We start from the raw sequence: 20436 nt of genomic DNA on the forward strand, positions 1-20436 counted from the left end.
GGAGGTTTGAAACACGTGAGACAACTCTACCGCGGCACTTGTCTGTCACTGTAACAGCTGTGGCTGCAGTACGTATTGGCAAGAGCATGGAGTGAATTCTGGATGTTCGGATGTTCCGTGTTAGTTACGCGACAGGAGACGAGAAACAACACTTATAGCCAAGTTTAAGCCCCTGTAGTGTAAGAGGCTTTAACTTGGTTATGGTCAGTCCTATGACCGTTAAAATGACTAGCAGCCGTTTCGGAGTGATAAAAATAAGGCATAATCTGCTGCAGAACCTGCGTTGACAGATGCCTCGTGTATGTTTTCTATACGTTTTATTCATTCTACTAAAGTGACAAAGAGTGTGTGTGATATCCATAAAGTACTAATGTCCTTACTTGAACCTCTCTTATCGTCGAAGATGAGACCCCATTTCCAAACACATAAATGGTCTTGGAAGGAACAAAAATTTTGACATGGGTTCCAACGGGGCCTTAAAACAAGAACGACTGTGCTGGCGAGCACCAGCAGCAATTTACTGGGCCTGGACCTTTATGATGAAAGTTTTAGCTCTTAATCATCTACATGTTGTATCATGTACTATATTAGTTTTTAGCAGAGATTCATTTAAAAGTGGTGAAGTTTGATACGCTGATCAGTGTTATCGTAATAGCCACACGGTACGATGAATAGTTTCTGGGGCTGTCAAACAAGACCAGTATCTTCTGTATAACTCGATAAATATTTGCCATAGCAATCAGTGTTTCAGATAAAAGAATAAATTGCGCATTTTGTGCTCCATACACTTTTCCCCGTAAGTGTTTCAATTTTCGATGTAATCAGACTGTAGCGACCGAATGTACCAGAACTTTTACATGATCACTCCCCACGCACTCATGGAACTGAGCCCTTATTGACAGGCCGCCAATTGTGCAGCTACTGAAGAATTTCCCAGCATTTTATGTAACCCGAAGGTTTATTACCGTGTTCACAAGAGCCCTCCACTGGTCCCTATACTGAGTCAGATAAATCCAATCCATACCATCCCATCCTATCTCTCTAGGATCCATTTTAATATTGTCCAACCGCCTACGCCTTGGTCTTCCCAGTGGTCTCTTTCCCACAAATATCCTGTATGCATTCCTCTTTTCCCCAATTCGTGCTACATGCCTTGCCCACATCATCATTACTTTTGCATGATGGATATATTTTTATCTTGTTCGCGTACTGGTATAAAACATTTTTAAAAACAGCAAAGTTGCTCTAGATCTGTAGCCTAGTATGGCGTATTCAGTATAATGAATGCTTGCTTGAGAGAAGTCGTTCGTTTTTCGATGGACTCCTTTCGTCCTCAGTGAACCCAGACTAGCTCTGCGGCCCATGCCTCTTCCTACCCAATGTTCGAGTTAATGGTGACCCGGGGGAGTGGTTTTCTTGGATCAAAGGTGGTGAAACTGACCGCGTACCTCCAGTTTAAACTTTGAATCAAAATAGGTGAAAGGAAGGGTTTTCATTCGGAAGGAAAGGGAGAAAGACAGAGCGACAGCCATAATCTCGTGATATTGCTTGTTTGCTTGCATTGTAACTTGTTATACATTGTAATGCCAAGGACGTTCTGCAAAGGACCTTATCCGCTAGCGACATCATTTCATTACCCTAATTCTTAAGTACAGTACAGTACCAAAGGCAAAGTTTAATTGAGGCTGATTGATTTAGCTGTCACGGATTGTTCCTGATACTGCACAACTGTTGTTACCGCATAAGATAAGAGACCTTCACGGCGGTGAAGAATCATATTGTGATCTTCTGGATTGTGCTATTTAATCAACTTTTCGGAAGAATACAGGGTAATTCATGAGTACCTCCTGACAGAAATTTCGAATCACTCTGTGAACCAAATAAATTTGTAAAAGGGTGCTGTGATTCTGAATTATTGTCGGGGTTTCCGATGGGAGTTATGAATTCCCATATATACAGATTCTACAGCTGTTCTACTCTGATCATGGACGCATTACGTTCCCCCGAAACGTTGGTAGGGACCACTCGCATATTTTCATAACCCACAAGACAACATTTTGAATTGGCTGGTTTGCTTGGTTTTTAATACTCGTATATTGTCGATTTCCCCCTCGTTGGTGGCTCCACCTAATCGTGGTGAGGGGGTTTGAGTATGCCAAGGACCCTGAGAGCTATACCAGCGGTAGCGTAGCTACTGGCAGGGCCTCCCTTGCTGGACAGGTCAAAGGGTAGGCATCAGACGAAGAGAGACACCAAAAACTGATGCCGGAAGCAGCGTCATCAGCAGCGACTTGAAGCACAGAGTAAATAATGCTCGAGATGGTTCAAGTTCGTATAGCAACAGGCGTGACCAGAGTGGTTTGAACGGCTGTTGTACTGCGATGTGGAAAGCAAATGGAAAAACTACCACATTATCACTTTTCCTGGATAGTCTCTTTCCAAAACCAGAGATACCATGTATGCGAGATGTTTCATTTGAAGGAGAAAGCTCTAGATCGCATCAAGTGGAGGAACTGTTTTGGAAGAGACTGTGGACCTGTCGTCTTGACAGATTACTGATGAATGAATGAATGAATATTGTCGATTTAAGAATTCTTGGCGATTTACCTCCACACGTCCATATGTTTTCTGAATGTGATGCCTAAGCAAGGGGAGAACTTCCTTCTGACTAGCGTTCCGTAATTTTCTCTGTTACAGGGATCCGAGCCGAAAAGATCCAGAGTCTTGCATCGTGAATGAGTCCCTTCTGTGTCCTCACGGTGGTCTTCTTTACGACCCGGCGTCATGTAATGAATCAGGTTCCAGGTAAGAAAAGTGCCACGGATGTTTAGGGGCTGAACTGCCTGCTACATACTATATAAAAGTGTCTAACTATAGTAATACTACAAAAATAAAATTATTTTGCTGGCCTAATAGTAGTTACAGGGGGGCACACGGTATCGTAGTTAGTTGAGGCACTATGCTGCAATTAGGATTGTAATTGATTGCATGTAAAAATCAGTTTCTTCGTTTGCTTTTGTTGGTCTCTTGCTACATAAGACCACAGCATAGACATGGAGAAACATATAGATTCAGTTCGATTTATGATTAAATATAATTTATTATTTGTTATAATTTATTGTGACAGTCTCTGTGGTTTAGTGGTCAAAGTTTCTGGCTACAGATCCAGAGGTCTCGGGTTTGATTCCTGGCTCTACCAGATTTTCTGAGAAGAAGTGGATCTGGAACGGGGTCCGCTCAGCCTCGTGATGATAATTGAGGAGTTATTTCAAGGAAATAGCGGCTCCGGTCTAGAAAACCGAAATTTACGGCCGTGAGAATTCGTTGCGCCGACCACGTGACACTCTCTATCCGCAGAAGTTGACACTAGCTTCGCCGACAAGCGGCGGTCGCTCGGTCGGTATAGTTTGTTTGCAAACTACAGGCCACAGAGTTTGTTTTGTTTGTTATAATTTTCAATAAGTGTTCACCGTATCTAAAATATTTAATATGAAAGTTGTAAATCTTAATGAAATGTGTAGTTTCTATCGGTCTCTCTCTCTTTGTCACACACACACTTTACGATGAGGCAATTTGAACAGACGCTCCAGATTTCAACAATTTGAGCGTTATTGTATATAGCGGAGGATATACTGCAACAATATGAGCAACAATAAAATTCTTCAACTTTTGGTGTGAACCACCATTTCAAAATCCCGGATAGGAAGCAGGAAGGATGGATATACACGACAGACACGACCTCCCAATTATGTCTTCCTTCTTACGAAGAACACAAGGTAAACCAAGAACCGACAGTTTCCAATCTTTCTTCTATAAATTGCGCTGTCTCCGCTTCTATCCGCTGTTTTTATGGTAAGAATGAAACGGATAGGAAAGGAAGTTGTATGTGGTATAATTCAAGTTGTCTGTTGGCCCTAACCACAACAGTAAGTCTGTTATCAAGAATTTCCAATAACGAGTAGTACAAATTACTCAGTGGGACAATCGTAAGGGATATATTGCACTCGTGCGCCCTTCGACAGACAGGACTTTAAGACGGATTGAAACGAACTGGAAGAAACATTGCAAACCAACGGACTTCTTATTGCGTTTGCGATTTACGGTGTAATGTCAAGATTGCCACAGATCAATTATGTGAAAACTGAAGAAGAAGCCATCTGCTGATTTATTGCCGTGAATATAGACATTGGCGTCACGGCTGTTTGCTTTAAATTCGTTTTGTATATGTGGCGGTAACCAAGGATTCAATTTATTCTCAGAGAATAACTTTCATTCATACTGGAGTTAAGGTAGCTCAGTCGGTATAGCGACTGGCTACGGGCTGGACGACTGAGGGGTCGGAGTTGGAGTCCTGGTAGGGTCAAGAATTTTCTGTTCTCCGCGTTGGCCAGACCGGCTCTGGGGCCCACCCAGCCTCCTATGCAATGGGTACCTAGGGCTATTTCCCCGGGGGTAAAGCTGCAGGGCGTGAAGCTGACCACTCACCTCCAAGTAGTGCTGAGGTCAAGAAAATGTTGATCTATACTTCCACTTCCTCATACGCCTTCATGTTGTAGTGCTTAATTAGTTAAGCACAAAGAAAACTTTACCTTTATCTGTTAGGGCTAAGGAAGAAGAACTGAGGAAAACGACATGATGCGATAGTTAAATCCTAATACGGTTAGAGTAACATAAGTGAAAAAAAAAACAACAGATAATTCACTCAGTACACACATAGTGTCTAGGGTACTGGCTGGACGACCTAGGATTCGGAGTTCCGTTTTAGTCGGGATTCTGCACAGCACTGAGATCCACTATGGGGCCCACTCATCTCCTGTTCAGTGGGTACCCCGACCTTTCCCCATGGGTAAAGCGTCCAGTTCATGAAGCTCCATCCAGTGCCAAGGTCGAGAAGGCGTGGACCTATGTCTCCACTCTCACATACGTTTCCATGGCATGAGTATCCTTAAGTCAGGGTTTTTATAAGTTCCTGGAGGCGGAGACTTTAAAATTAGGCCATGACCGATTCCTACCAAAACCTTTCCAATTCGTTTACTCTCATCGAATCATCTGACGCGATGTTTGTGGTCTGAATTACCGACATTGTCGTTAAATTACCTGCAGAGAAACTCACAACTCCGGAACCGCTGAACGGAATTGCATGACATTTAATTTTAGAGAGTTTTACTAAAATTTTCTGTGAGCCGGGATAGCGTAGTCTGCATAGCGATTTGCTACGGGCTGGACGATAGAGGGATAGGAGTTCGAGTCCCGGTACGGTCAAGAATTTTCTCTTCTCCACAGCGTCCAGACCGGCTCTAGGGCACACCCAGCCTCCTATCCAATGGGTACCGGGGGCTCTTTCCCTGGGGGTAAAGCGGCAGGGGCGTGAAGCTGACCACTCACCTCCAACTAGTGCTGAGGTCAAGAAAATGTTGATCTATACTTCCACTCCCCCATACACCTTCATGGCATAATACTTAATTAGTTAAGCACAGGGATAACTTTACGTTTTTTTGCCAAAATGTTCTACATGGTTACAGTTTTGGTTAAAATAGGTAAAAAATAGCGGACATCTTACATAAAAACTTACTCGCCTCTCTTCGCGCTTCTCCAGGTTTAACTCGATAAATATTTACTGGAGCGAAAAACGTTACCAACAAGTTTAGAGAAACGAAACACATTTTGTGCTCAAGATGCTTGCTTTTTGCGCAAGTGTTTCCGTTTTCGAGGTAATGAAACAAGTGTGGGCGAAAGCTCCAGAATTGTTATGCTAGGACTTACATAGTCGAATTTATTCTACGCCGAATGTAGCAGCATCATAACTCAGTTCCAGTAGCTACGTAATGACGAGTGTTATCACGTAAAGGTGATGTTGGCATCAAGGTATGAGAGCTTTGCGCTGTGCTTCACTGATCCCTGCATTTTGAAGGAAGGTGTGAAGGCACTGACGGGTGGAGTACCAAGTGGTACGTAAATTTAAATCGCTGGTGGTGCAGATTCCTAGTATCCACGAGGCTGCTGTGTTTTGCTGCCGGTCCTGCTTCCTTGGACAGGCATTAATCTCCATCATTAACACATCTCTTCTCTCTCCCGTCAATACCATACACACTACCGTCTTATCCACTCTCGTGTCTCATTCCTCCTGTCCCTCTTTTCTCACTATACGCTTCTTCAGTCTGTTCCTTTTGTTTCTTTTCGCGTTTACTTCCTTTGCTAAGGATCCCAAATATTTTGCGGCCTCTTCAGTCTCAATTCATACTCACGAATTCATTCTCTTTTTCCCTGGCACCACAGCCGCAGTGGGCCTAGGCCTACCTCCATGAACTTCTCCGTTCACTTCGGGTTTTCTAGATCTTACACATTCGGTAGGACTCCTTGGGCGGGTGATCAGCTCGTCGCAAGGCCTCTACCTGTACACAAACACAGAAAAACGCACACACACAAACTAAACATCCACGCCCTGAGTATGATTCGAACCCACGATCCCGGCTTCCGAACGAGCGAAGACAGTACATGCCTTAGACCGCTCGGCTACCGTGACCGGCAGTGTAGAAGAACAATATTTAAGAATTCAGTTCGTACCTCACAGGAAACATCCGAATCCACTGTCCCGGCTTCCGAGCGAGCGAAGACAGTGCATGCCTTAGACCGCTCGGCTACCGTGACCGGCCACGAATTCATTGCCACAGTATATTTATAAGCACATGGTGTACGTGATGAGGATTACAGCTTCGTAGGCCATATTAGGATGATAAGATCAAGGTAACTTACGTAAGCTCGTACACAGTACCCACACATTAGGAAGATAAGTGCAAACGAACTCATAGTTGAAAATATGAAGGGAAGATACCACTTTGTAGAACGTTGTATAGGTATGAAGAAGATACTGAAGTATAGACCCAACATCTACATATTGTCACGTGTTTGAGTGACTATAGACGAAGCTTGAATTGATGACTAGATTTATTGACTGCTTATACACACAATTCATGTCTACCCTTGCAGATCACTGTGACACGCAGATTAGTATCCTCAGTCTATTACAGTCTTATCTGGCCGTTGCCTGGTAACGGCTTCCAACGGCGTTCATTTTCCTTACTCTAGGTTCTAGAACTGTTACTGTGTCTCAGATACCACCTTTTAGCAGTAACGGCTCGTAACGACACAACTGCAGTTCTCTAACTCCCGGGTTGGCGGCCATCTCATACCAACCCACCTAGTCTGGCTAACAACTGACAACTGAACTTTCTCAATCACTAAGCAGCTACTTCACGTCACTTCACTCACTAAACTGCTGGCAACTGTAATTCAGAAACTCGACTGTCCCTTTATAACGTTTCGGCACGAACCACGTAGAAACACCATTTCCGTTATTACAGTGCAACATACCACCGCTTTTGCATAGAAACGGGTGTTTGTTTATTCGCCTATTACATTGCAACGGATGTTGTTTACAGAGTCGCCGCATAGCAACGGGTCTATACGCCACAGTATAGTGTGCAAGAGTGTATACTGGATTGAACAGGCTCAGTATAGGGTCCAGTGGCCGGATATTATGAACACTCTAAGCGTCGGATTCCATAAAAGCGCGGAATTTCTTAAAGAGTTTAGTCAAGAACTTCAAAGATTACTCACTTCTGGGATATGATGCTATGCAATTTTGCATACAGGTACCGATGTTTTAAATGGACGTTCAGAGCGAAAGATTCATTCTCTTACACTTAAGATGAAGAAAACAGGTTCCTCCGAAACGTTTGTACGAGGGATATACGGAAAGTAAAGATACAAGTCCAGTAAAAATTCAAGGGATTTTTTTTTCTTCTTCAGAAATGGCAGTGCTGCTGTGTGAGATAGGAACCGACAGGCAGAGTTCACCGGTCACAGTCACGGCAACGTCGTGCTCGCAGTATGTGTTTAAAAAGGCCGTGTCGGTTCAAAATCACGCCAAATGTGAGGTTCGTGCAGTAATTCGATTTCTTCACGCGAAAGAAGAAACTGCTGCTGACATTCATCGCCAACTTGTCTCTGTTTATGGCGAAGATGTTATGAAGAGGCAAAACGTGGCAAAATGATGTAGTGAATTTGAAGCGGGAAGAAGCGATCTTCATGATGAAATAAGGAGTGGAAGGCCATCCGTTGTCACTGATGAAAAGTGCAGACAGACATTTAACCATCGATGAACTTCATCAACAATATCCAGAAGTGTCAAGAACTGATCTCCATGGCTAAGAGAGCAGGCGGGAGATTTCTACGGCGCTGAAATAAAAAAAAACTCCTTCCCGTGCTCACTAAGTGCATTGCGATCCGTGGTGACTATATTAAAAAATAAATAAAGGTGTGCTGTAAAACTGGTACAAGCGAATCTCTCCCAAAAATGCTTTATAAATATTTTCTGGACTTTGTATCTTTACTTTCCGGATATCTTTCGTACGAATTCAACAGACTACACGACGTCACATCCTAGAATGTCGTATCTTCTCCATATTTACTGCGTGGAAGTTTCAAACCTGACATCTCAGAAAGTTCCTGTATCTTGGAGTTCATAAATTATTTCCTTGCTAAATGCATGATTGTGAGGCCCCCGTCCATCTATTGACGGGCCATTACAGAAGACATGCCGGATTGCTAATCTGGCTGTAGGTTAGCGTGTTAACGCGTGTATAGGATGATAAGCTTCGGAAGCAAGATTACTAGTGCAGAAGGGCAATGGTCTGCTCACCGTGTGCAGGTGAAAGAATGTTCCTTAAATCTTCTTGACCTTTCCTGCGTGAGCCACGACTCCTCAATTATGCATAACAAGGCTTACGAAACGATGTGCATAATTAACGAGAGACGTTCCACTCCTTGGAGATTTAGGCTACTTAGGCAGACCATTAAAGCGTCAAAGAAATTAGCTGCTTCGCCTCTGTCGAACCTGTTACTGTTAAGGCCTTAAGAACCCAGCGGTCGTTTCGGTATTGCCCTCTTCCCTCACAGGACAAACTAAGAGAAAGATAAACGTAAGGTAAGGTAGAGTTGGCCGGTCACGGTAGCCGAGCGGTCTAAGGCATGTACTGTCTTCGCTCGCTCGGAAGCCGGGAGCGTGGGTTCGAATCCCACTCAGGGCATGGATGTGTGTGTGCGTTTTTCTGTGTTTGTGTACAGGTAGAGGCCTTGCGACGAGCTGATCACCCGCCCAAGGAGTCCTACCGTATCTAAGATCTAGAAAAACCGAAGTGAACGGAGAAGTTCATGGAGGTAGGCCTGGGCCCACTGGGGCTGTAGTGCCAAGGAAAAAAAAAGGTAAAGTTGCCCCTGTGTTTAACAAATTAAACACTACACCAGGAAGACGTATAAGGAATGAAGGTATAGCTCCACCGTTCTTGATCTCCTCACAAGATGGAGGCGAGCGGTCAGCTTCACGCCCCTGCATCTTTAACCCCGGGGAAAGAGCCTCAGGTAGCCATTGGATATGAGGCTGGGTAGGACTCTGAGCCGGGCTGGATACTGGGGTAGAGGTTATTTATTTCGTCCAGCCTGTCGCTCTTCCGACTGAGCACATCCCGGACTAGAACAGAAAGCCGGAAACTGTTCATTATTACAGAATTTTTATGTTATTTATTCAGAGTAGAAACGTACTTGTCTTATTTCAGCTGTTAAATTCCTTGGTATAGAATACAAATTTAATCATTGTTACGTGAAAACCCCGTGCAATTAGATGCTACCGTTAGACTGCTTATAGTTCGCATAATCACTGAAGGTCTGAATTGAACTTATTGTGACGCATATGCCCATTGCTAGGCAACGGCTCAGTAAACACATTCCCGAAGTTACGCTTCCAATAATAGAAGAACATCCATCGCTAGGTAGCGGACCAATAAACACTCATTATTGACAACAGAGGACGGCCTTTTCCTTGGGGTCCGTGCCGATAAGAGGGCACAGTCAGAAGAATAGAGTACGAAGGAGTACGAGGGAGTACAACGGAGTAGTGGAGTTCAGTTGAGTTGGAAGTCAGAATAATTACAGTGGCGTGTCCAGTCAGAAGACGACAGTGTGTCAGTGATTTGTGAACTGATGTAACCATTTGTATAAAGGTCAAATAAATTCGGTAATCGAATCCAATACCCGTCTTATTAGTCACGACCCCCCCCTCCGGTACGTGACACTATTTTTATTCATATGCGAGACAGAAATATTGTATCGTTTGCATTTGTCTGTAACTGACCTTTATGCAGATTAAACATACATAGATACGTCCGTGTTTTCATTTCACGCTGAAAGATCTGTATTTGGGTGTGGGGCCCATCAGCTGTGCAACTTGCAAGGAACGCTGAACTGCGTAAGAGCCCAGTCAGTGACTCCAGCAGTGAAGTGTTTAGTTGCAGGTCTCGTAACTGCTTTTGCTGCCGGGAGTTGTCCCTCCCGCCCACAAGCTGTATTTGCATGACTTACGATATCGTCCACGCCCCATAGAACTGAAATTCCAATTTCACAGCTTGTACAGGATGTTGTTGTCTAAATGTTTACGGACAACAGTTACAACAAGACTTGCGAGCAGAACTTATGAAGCCTAACTTCCAACTGTGTAACTTTTACAGATGTAGTGCTGTTATTGTTGTTGGTTTGATTTTTGTGATTTTTGTGTTACATAAGCACACAGTCTATATACGTCAAGTCGCATCGTTGCTATGATCTTAACTAATAACTTTCAAACAATATTTCTTGCGTAATGTATAGGCATGTTCTTGTCTAGCTTCACTGTTCTGTTAGTTATCACAAACTGACCAAAAGGGAAACGAGATTTTCGCACAACTGCCATGTTGTTATTTTCACTCATGGAGCTGAGCCCTTCTTGAGAAGCTGCCAATTGTGCATCTACTCAGGAACTTCCCAGCATTTTATGGAACCCGAAGGTTCATTACCGTGTTCACAAGAGCCCTCCAGCAGTCTCTATCCTGAGCCAGATCAATCCAATCCATACCATGCCATCATATCTCTCTAAGATCCATTTTAATATTGTCCACCCACCTACGCCTTGGTCTTCCCACTGGTCCCCTTCCTTCCGGCTTTCCCACCAATATCTTATTTGCACTTATCCTCTCCCCCACTCGTGCTACATGCTCTGCCCACCTAATCCTCATTATATTGATGATTCTAATTATACTTGGAGAAGCGTACACGATATGAAGTTCGTCATTATGCAGTTTTCTCCAACCTCCTGTCACTTCATCTCTCTGCTGTCCAAATGTTCTCCTCAGCACCCTGTTCTCAAACACTCTCAGTCTATGTTCCTCCCTTAATGTCAGAGACTAAGTTTCACAGCCATACAGAACCACAGGCAAATTTATAGTTTTGTATATTCTAATTTTATGTTTTTGGACAGCAGACGAGAAGACAAAAGGTTCTGGACTGAATGGTAGCAAGCATTACCCGAGTTCAGTCTCTTCTTAATTTCCACATCAATCAGGCTTCGATTTGTTATCGTCGTTCCCAAATATCTGAACTGCGCCACATTTTCAAATCATCTGCTACCTATCTTTATGTCCTGATGTTGCCATGCGTTTTTGGTGGCGAGAGAGCAACATGTACTTAATTTTCTCCGTGTTTACTTGTAGACCAATCTCCTTAGTTAGTTATTTAGAGAGGGTGGGTTTCCCCATGCACCGCGACCAGTTTGATCTATTGTGCTTCCCTCTATGATATTCTACCAGTCTCTTTACCCTACCCATAAATGGTGCGTACCATCAGTCCCGACCGAGCCAGCGAGTTCGGCCCCTACTGGCTTGGTGGTATCTATAATGCTTCCCCCATCTATCAGAGGCCTGCTGTTGGGCGGGAAACGTCCTGGAATTTGTCTCAGTGATCCCCTTTGGGGATATGAGGTTCTTTTACGTGCCGTAAAGTTACGACACGGGACACACAGCTTAAAGTCCCTCCCGGAGGACTTGTTCCCTGAATTTTTCCGCCCTTAAAAATTCGACGACCTCCGCCGGGTATTTGAACCCGCGTACCACGAGTCATGAGGTGGGAACGTTACCTCTAGGCTACGGAGGCCGCTGACCAAGCTCCTTACTAGCGTCAGTTAAATGTTGTTATTTTACATTCTGTAATAGAAAATTACCTCAGTAAAAGTTGCATAAAGTTCTGTTATCGTACTTCTCCTCAGGATTCCAAATTAAGTAACGCCAGAGTCGCTTCCAGCTAATAAATTCACATGGCTGTCATGTTTTCGTGACCAGGAAATTAAAAATTGTGATATGAGATTGATTTTAGTGGCTTAAGTTTCGTCTTAAATTTCGTGAAAATACGAGTAAGTCAACTGATTTAAAAGTTGAAATGGGGTACACATAGAGACATACGCATACAGCTCGTGATCTCAAGGGCTTACTCGTATGACACACGAAGTGGTCGTGAACTTGAAATACCTCATCATTCTTTCAGTTCAAAGATTAACTTCAACACTCGTAGAGGCAGTTCGGTGCAGTTTCAGACAGCGACTGCACCGTTGAATTTCTGTTGCTGAATATCATATACAGCAGTTTATTTGCATCTTTGTGTGAGGGGGCAATTGGCACTTGGCAGGCACACTGGGAGCGTCACATACCGCAACTCCCTGTAGTCCGAGGGTTGAATCTTCTGACAGATTTTTGAGTTGCTGGTGTTCGATTTGCTTTCACATTGCCCGCATCATCACATTCTGTTTTAAATATTGGTTTTCAGCGTGTCGTTGGATCCAGCAGGGCTTGGTGCCCTCTCATTAGCATAGTAATGTCAGTTCTCTGTGTTGTGTCGGTGTTCTGCAGAGGCGGGACGGCTGCGAATGCGTACGGAAGCCTACTGGGGTGAAGAAAGTTGTAGTTGTCACAGCGAAGTAGACGCTCTCTAAGTCAGGGCGCCGTGAAGGCGTATACAAGGCGTGAAGATAAGTTTATCGAAANGTACAGCAGTTTATTTGCATCTTTGTGGGAGGGGGCAATTGGCACTTGGTAGGCACAATGGGAGCGTCACATACCGCAACTCCCTGTAGTCCGAGGGTGGAATCCTCTGACAGATTTTTGAGTTGCTCGTGTTCGGTTTGTTTTCACATTGCCCGCATCATCACATTCTGTTTTAAATATTGGTTTTCAGGGTGTCGTTGGATCCAGCAGGGCTTGGTGCCCTCTCATTAGCATAGTAATGTCAGTTCTCAGTGTTATGTCGGTGTTCTGCAGAGGCGGGACGGCTGCGAACGCGTACGGAAGCCTACTGGAGTGAAGAAAGTTGTGGTTGTCACAGCGAAGTAGGCGCTCTCTAAGTCACGGCGCCGTGAAGGCGTATACAAGGCGTGAAGATAAGTTTATCGAAAGAGTAGTCACTATCACTCTCTGTTCTGTTACTGTGACTGTTATTCTGGTACTTCTGCGCTTCGTGAAGCAGCCAGTATTGTATGTCCCTGCTTCGCTGATCAGTTTATAATTTCCGTGGCCGTCTTAGTATTTTTACATCGTTTGGATTTATGTTTTTATGTTATTTTGAAATGTCTATTGTCTCCTATTTCGTACAAGTGTCCCATCCATTTGTGTTTGCAGTCCTGTATTTTCGTATATTAGAGAACCGTCCTTAGATTACGTTGTATCTGGTTTTATATACATATGTTAATATGTATATTAGTGTACTAAAATGCTGGAATACATGTGACTCGGTTCATGACATTATGTGCCATAAATTTCGGAATTTAGTTGTGTATTTGTCATCTCTCCTTGTAGCATCTGGGTCACGTTGACAGTCATAGTTGGTTGAGGCACTATGCTACAAGCCGGAAGGTCGCGGGTTCGAGTCCTGATGAGGTGGATTTGTTTCAATATACCTAATCCTTCCAGCCGCACTATGACCCTATGGTCGACTGAGCCACCATCAGAAAGGAGTACCAGGAATCTTCCGGAGGGGGGTGTAAAGGGCGGCCGGCGTGTAAGGCTGACAACCTTACCGCCATCTGAGTCGATTGTCTAGAGAAAATGTGGGAGCCTCGACGTCTCACAACGCTATGGGCCTCCACTGCCTGTTACAGGGATAGCTTTACTTTACCTTGTACCATCTGGAATATAAAAAAAAGACGGTACAAAAGTAAATTGATTTCTCGTACTGCTATTTAAGTGTGCCTGATCTTCTCGAATTTTAGGCTTGTATGTTCTGATTGTTTCGGTACAAACTATGAAATGGTATTAGGGGTGCCGGGGTTCCCTGCGGCACTAAGTGTTCGAATATGTGGTTTGTGCTGTTGGTTCAGCCGAATACTATAAATCTTACTCATAAAGGTAGGGCTAGTGTTAGTGTTATAGTTAGGTGGAGGAATTGTTTTGGAAGAGACTGTGGACCTGTCGTCTGACAGATTACTGATGATGATGATGATGATGATGATGATGATGATGTTTGCTGTCACCGTTTATTTATGACCTTTCCCTCGAGGTCAGTCACAGAGTGAAACTCACGTAAATGAATGTCGCATTCTCGCTACGTTGCAATCTTCAAACAATTTTTATATTTTTTAAGCTCTTCTGCAACAGCACATTGGTAGTCCACCTCAGAAGGTCGCATAGATGTCATACTGGTATTGTTGAATTAAAGAAGTAGGAAGTGCAAAGTTGGCTTGATATCTTAATGTGTGGGTTGTCAGTTGTTGAGGACCTGACCCTTACTATTCCCTTACAGTGAGCGGTAGCACAAAGATTTAAGGACTGAAACTCCGGTTTAACATTACGACTTTCTGCAGGCCATCTTTCGAGTTAATGTACTATTTGTGACCCAAACTTGTCTTCCACACACATAAGCATGCTAATTTAAACTTTGTTGTGGGTTTGATTAATTACCAGACTCGCTTTATATCAGCTTCAATGGACACAGGACCATCAGTTCTCCACAGTTAGGAGTTTAAATTGGTTCGCCGTGTGTGGGCGAGATAATACACAGGTTGCTGTTGTGCTGTTGTAGTTGTGCCAATAGTTTCCTTATACGCTCCTTCTGATATTGCATAACTCAGGGGTGAGAAAAATACGGCACGCGAAGAATTGAATCCAGTCCGCAGTGTTAGGCCTAAGCTACATTAACAGGTCTACCACGTGCACACAGTCAATCAATTATGGGAAATACGTGTCTGCCCATCTAACTGCGTGTTCCGTCTTGGAAACTACTGAATGGATTCCCATGAAATTTAGTAATGGTTGTGTACACAAAAAGCTGTCAAACAGTTTTCGTTAATGTCAGCCCCATATAACTCCTACTTCACATAGAGCTGAAATGTTGCTTCAACATTATTATAAAATGATTTGACAACACCGTCCAGTGTGACTTAGTATATTTGTTTATTTGTTAATGCCTTTTCATGTTTCGGTAGTTGTGACCATCTTCAGAAGGCAATAACAACATGCTAAGGACTACTGTCACATAGATCGTAATACATGTGCTTAAAATTTTGTATAAAATTGTTTAATTATTAAAGTTAAAATGCGTTTGAGTTAATAATATATTATTAAAGTTCTTAATATTTAAAATCTTGAACCGCTGAGGTTTGAGTCTTCGTGCCTCTTCTGTCAAAACGGGAGATTGGGGTCCTCTGAGGTCCTGGCAGCGCTGTTTCCCCGTTCTTTTGTGCATGGTTCGTTAAGGATCTGTGTTGTTGTCAATTTGTTTCTTCTTTCGTTGTATAATGTTGCTTGAACAGTTTTCTCAGCAGTTGTTCATCGTACAGACATTCGGCGAACGGAGTGATATATGGATCTTATTATTGCCTATAACTTTTATTTGGAACACATTTTTATGAATGCTGAACTGTACGAAGCAGGATTTAGGAGGAAAATAATTCCTGACTTAACGAATTTGATTACCTTCGTAAGAGTATTATTTTATTTGCAATAGATAAAATTTAGGACGATGCGATGTCCAAAAGAGGAGGAATTAAAACTCCGTGACCGCAAGCGAACTATACCCAACAACTGACCGCCGCTTGTCGGCGAAGTTAGTGCCAACTTTAGCGGATAGAGGGTGTCGCGTTGTCAGCGCAACGAATCCCCACGGCCGTTAATTTCAGTTTTCTAGACCGGAGCCTCTATTTCCTTGAAATAGATCCTCAATTATCCTCACGAGGCTGAGTGGACCCCGTTCCGGACCCAGTACCTCTCAGACAATCTTGTAGCGCCGGGAATCGAGCCCCGACCTCTGGATCTGTAGCCACTGGACGACAGAGACGGTCCAAGGTGAGGAGTGCATGTCGGAACATCTCTGTACTTTTAATTGAAATGCCTCAGGCCATTCGGTTAGCAAGTTTAGCAGGTAGCTCGAACAGTTCGCATTTAGTGGTTCGTCACATGTCTTTCCCCCGCATTTGTTACACGATGTAGCTCTGGGGCACACTCAACTTCCAGACCGGCATGTTCCAAGGGCTCTTCTCCCTGGAATAAATCGGTCGGCCAGTGAAGCTGATCACTCATCTGTGTCTAGTGCTAAAGTTAAGGATTCGTGGCTTCCCCATAGGTCTAGCATTGCATGATGTTTAATTAAGCACAGGGATAGCTCTACTTTTGCCTAATCCCTGCCAGGGCTGTCGTGATATTTTGTCGTAATTTTTAAAAATCCTCTCACTTAAACACCGTTGTGATATGTCCTTCAGCGGTTATCAGCAGTCCTCCTGACGTCATTCCGAATACTGTATCGTATTTCATAAAGTCACAAGTTTGTGTATTTTCGCAGACTAACCAGCACACGGTTGTATGTTGCTCCAAAACACAAATCACCTCTTCATGCCGCGTTTTAATAAGAACAACACAGAAGATGTCATACTTAATCAACGTTTATTTATCATTAAAGCGTAATTTGGACGTATTTTTAATAATTTGAAGCATCATATGTTTATGCATGAGCCCGCGAATTTGAAAATTGAAAAGTGAGGAGAATTGGGCTGGAGAGGTGGGGAGAGAGAGTCTGCCACAGATGCATTGTTTGTGTGTTTGTCATTATGCAAATTAAAGGGTCGCGTTAATGTGCAATATGGAGCCATTATTTTTTATAATGACTTTCATTAAGTGCATGAATGGCATTAAGTGCTTTTCATAATATGGTTCACGTATTAAGAAAACCGTCTTCTGGGATGTGGCGCCGTGTACATCGTGTAATAGTCTGTCGGCATCTGCTCACGCTGGTTCCTCGCTCGTGGATTTTCTTCTTTTTCTTCCACCCTGGAGATGGAGGCGATACGTTCCTCCGAACCGTCGGTTAGAACAGTATCTACACGGCCCCACATCTCAGAAGGCGGCTTTCTTCAGTCACCCCCGTGAAAACCTAAAATCTTACATGGTTCACGTATTTTTATACCTAGGTCTGATTTTATGTACTATATGTATTGTTTGGCGTGGAAAATAATTACAACTGAATCGTGAATGGATCTAGTACAAGGACAAGGAATTCTTTTTAGTCGAAGTCTGATTAGGGCTATTTGGGAGTGATCATGGGCCGAGAAGGTTGCCGGATGATAAAAATATATGCACATACCAGCTATTCACGATGACTAAACATGAATTACTCTGAACATACGTGTATAACGAAACCCACTGGAAATTTTGTTATTAATAATTCATTCGGACACATGAGAGGTAGGCCTTCTCGGCCCTTGCACCGCGACCTACAGTGGTCTATTATGCTTATCCTAAGTCTTATTATTGTTCTCAGGATATTACAGGCATTAAGCCGAATCTGGAGTGGGCATCATTCGACATTCTCACATACAATTTTAGGTATAGTAATTTCAGATAGCAAATATATGCACTGCAGACTCGAAAATTTTCTTTTCCATCAAAATATTGACGTGTTTTGGGTGGGGGGGAGGCAGTGCTGCAGTGTATGAGAAAGTAAAACGTGATTAATATAAATAAAGGTTCATTTATTTCTGTATCCGAATCTATGTCAGGAGCTTTCTAAGGCGAGATCTCAAAAAGAAATTCGCGGTAAAAAAACAATTCTTCTACAGTCATTTCCAAATTTTGCTTATAAAAGTAATGGTATCTCTGTAACAGGCCGTGAAGGCCCATAGGGTTGTGAGATGTTGAAGTTCCCACATTTTCTAGACAATCGGCTTATAGATGACGGTAAGGTTGTCAGCCTTACGCGCCGGCCGCCCTTTACCCCCAAGAATATTCTTGTTACTCATTTCTGTTAGAGACTGAGTCGACCCCAGGGCCATAGTGCGGCTGGAAGGTTTAGGTTAATTGAAAAATAATCCAATCACCTCATCGGGATAAAATCCCGCGACCTTCCGGCTTGTAGCGTAGTGCCTCAACCGGCTATACTACCGCGTGCCCCCAAATTTTGCTTATATTGGCGACTTCGATATCAGGAGCGTCGCAGTTCTGTTGTCTCACAAGGAAAAAAAAACAAACTCCGTGGCCTGTAGTCCGCAAGCGAATATACCGACCGAGCGACCGCCGCTTGTCGGCGAAGTTAGTGCCAACTTTAGCGGATAGAGGGTGTCGCGCGGTCAGCGCAACGGATCCCCACGGCCGTTAATCTCGGTTTTCTAGACCGGAGTGTCATAAGGAAGCAGAGGGGAAGCTTGACAAAGTAAGACAAAAACTAGGAGATCGCGGCGTAGATGGGGGACGGAGAGAAATGAGTTGTAAAAATGTGATCTAAATTTAATTTGCTCAGAAAGGGGCCCAATGGCGGGATTCTTTTTAACGTGGTGATCATCCTTCGGGTTTTGTGAAATGCAGGAATTTCTTGACAAGTACCTCTCAGCTTTTCATGGCAAATCCTTGGAAACTTTGTGTAAATTGAAGTTTGCTATGGGCCTGGATATTAGCATGTGGTACGGAAACTAGAAGTATATAGACTATTTTTACTGGTAAGTGGCATTAATTGACAGGATTGGTTCTGTGACGCGTTATTTGCGATATCGGTGAAGAACTTTAGAATTCCGTAAGAATCGGACATTTCTTGGAGATATAATGCCATGTATCCCACGAAAGTCTATTGACGTTTCGAAGGAACATATCGCATCCATCTTCAGAATCTAACAGTAAGACGAACGTGAAGAAGGCGACACATAGATCAGATCGCCTGAGGATTTACGCAAGTTATCTCCTAGCCTTGAATCTTTCAACACGCGGTATTCTCCGCCTGCCATTTTCTTCATACTGCGTTTCTTGCTTGGCTTACTCTTCGACGCTGAAGATGAAGACAATATGTTCCTCCGAAACTTCGATTGATTTTACACCGGACTCTATGGCTCTGAAGAATGCTGTCTTTTTACTTTCAGTTTGGGCTCATTTTTCCGGTCTTGACACTGCCATTACGAGAATTTGTATATAATTTTCTTTTTCAGGTTAGGTTCACGGATTATCTTTGTAATGAGATAAATAGTTCCATAGTAAGAATGCCATATTCTGGGATGTGGCGCCTGTAGATCTTGTGTGAGTCGACGGAGGAACGGCGCCACATCCCAGAAGACGGCATTTTTCATAGTCGTCACCATGAAAACCTCAAATCTTACACATATGTCTCTACATCGCAGAAAATTGAACTCTTTATAGCCACTTGCTAAAACTACAAATCGAACGGAAATTTCTTGAACACTTGAATTATAAGCCAGTAGTTGTTGCCGAATGTACTGTCTTCGCTCGCTTGGAAACCGGGATCGTGGGTTCGAATCCCACTTAGGGTATGGATATTTATTTTGTGTGTGCATTTTTCTGTGTTTTTGTACAGGTAGAGGCCTTGTGACGAGCTGATCACCCGCCCAAGGAGTCCTACCGAATGTGTAAGATCTAGAAAAACCGAAGTGAACGGAGAAGTTCATGGAGGTAGGCCTAGGCCCACTGGGGCTGTAGTGCCAAGGGGGGGAGGAAGTTGTTGCGACATATTACTGAACACCCGGTGCCAGGAATCTAGTTGCGCTATGCATCTTTGCTATGCTATACAACATGGTCATTTTTTAATATGTGAGTTATGGGTTTAAATGTCCTCTCACACCGCTTCTGAAATATCTGAAAAAAAAAAAAATTGGTTCCGAAGTACGTGTTAATATTAAGAAGACAACATATATGGCAAGAACATACTCGTAGTTCTCTCGTTAAGCAGCATAGCAGGTATCTTGAGATCTTGCCTAGCTTCTCAAAGGCACCTCTATCGCCGAAACGGAGCTGTAGATGTGAAGTTATACAAAGGAGTCTCGTGCATTTTCTTGGCAATTTGGGCTATGAATTTATTTTGCGAATGAAGTTTCGCTTCATACATCAGGGGACACGCGGTAGCATAGTTGGTTGAGACACTATGCTACAAGCCAGAAGTTGGCGGGGTCGATTCCCGTTGAGGTCATTGGATTTTTTCAATTGGCCCACTATTATTAGTCACGCTAAACCGTTCTCGGATAATAAGATAGGCTTGTGTTTGCTCTTTACTGTAGCTAAGTAAAACGATTCATTGTTGGGAGGATGTACCTGCTTGTCA

General features: G+C 43.4%; 1 protein-coding gene across 1 annotated transcript in view; it reads left to right on the forward strand.

Moving 5' to 3' along the window:
• LOC111866479 (ubiquitin carboxyl-terminal hydrolase 48) overlaps positions 1-20436 on the forward strand; it is a 281194-nt gene that overhangs the window by 101170 nt on the left and 159588 nt on the right. The window contains exon 15 of the mRNA XM_023855451.2: positions 2698-2805. Coding sequence (XP_023711219.1) covers positions 2698-2805 — 108 coding nt within the window. The remainder of the gene's footprint in view (positions 1-2697; positions 2806-20436) is intronic.

The sequence above is a fragment of the Cryptotermes secundus genome, unplaced genomic scaffold (genome assembly GCF_002891405.2).
Source record: "Cryptotermes secundus unplaced genomic scaffold, Csec_1.0 scaffold320, whole genome shotgun sequence".
Taxonomy (NCBI): Eukaryota; Metazoa; Arthropoda; class Insecta; order Blattodea; family Kalotermitidae; genus Cryptotermes; species Cryptotermes secundus.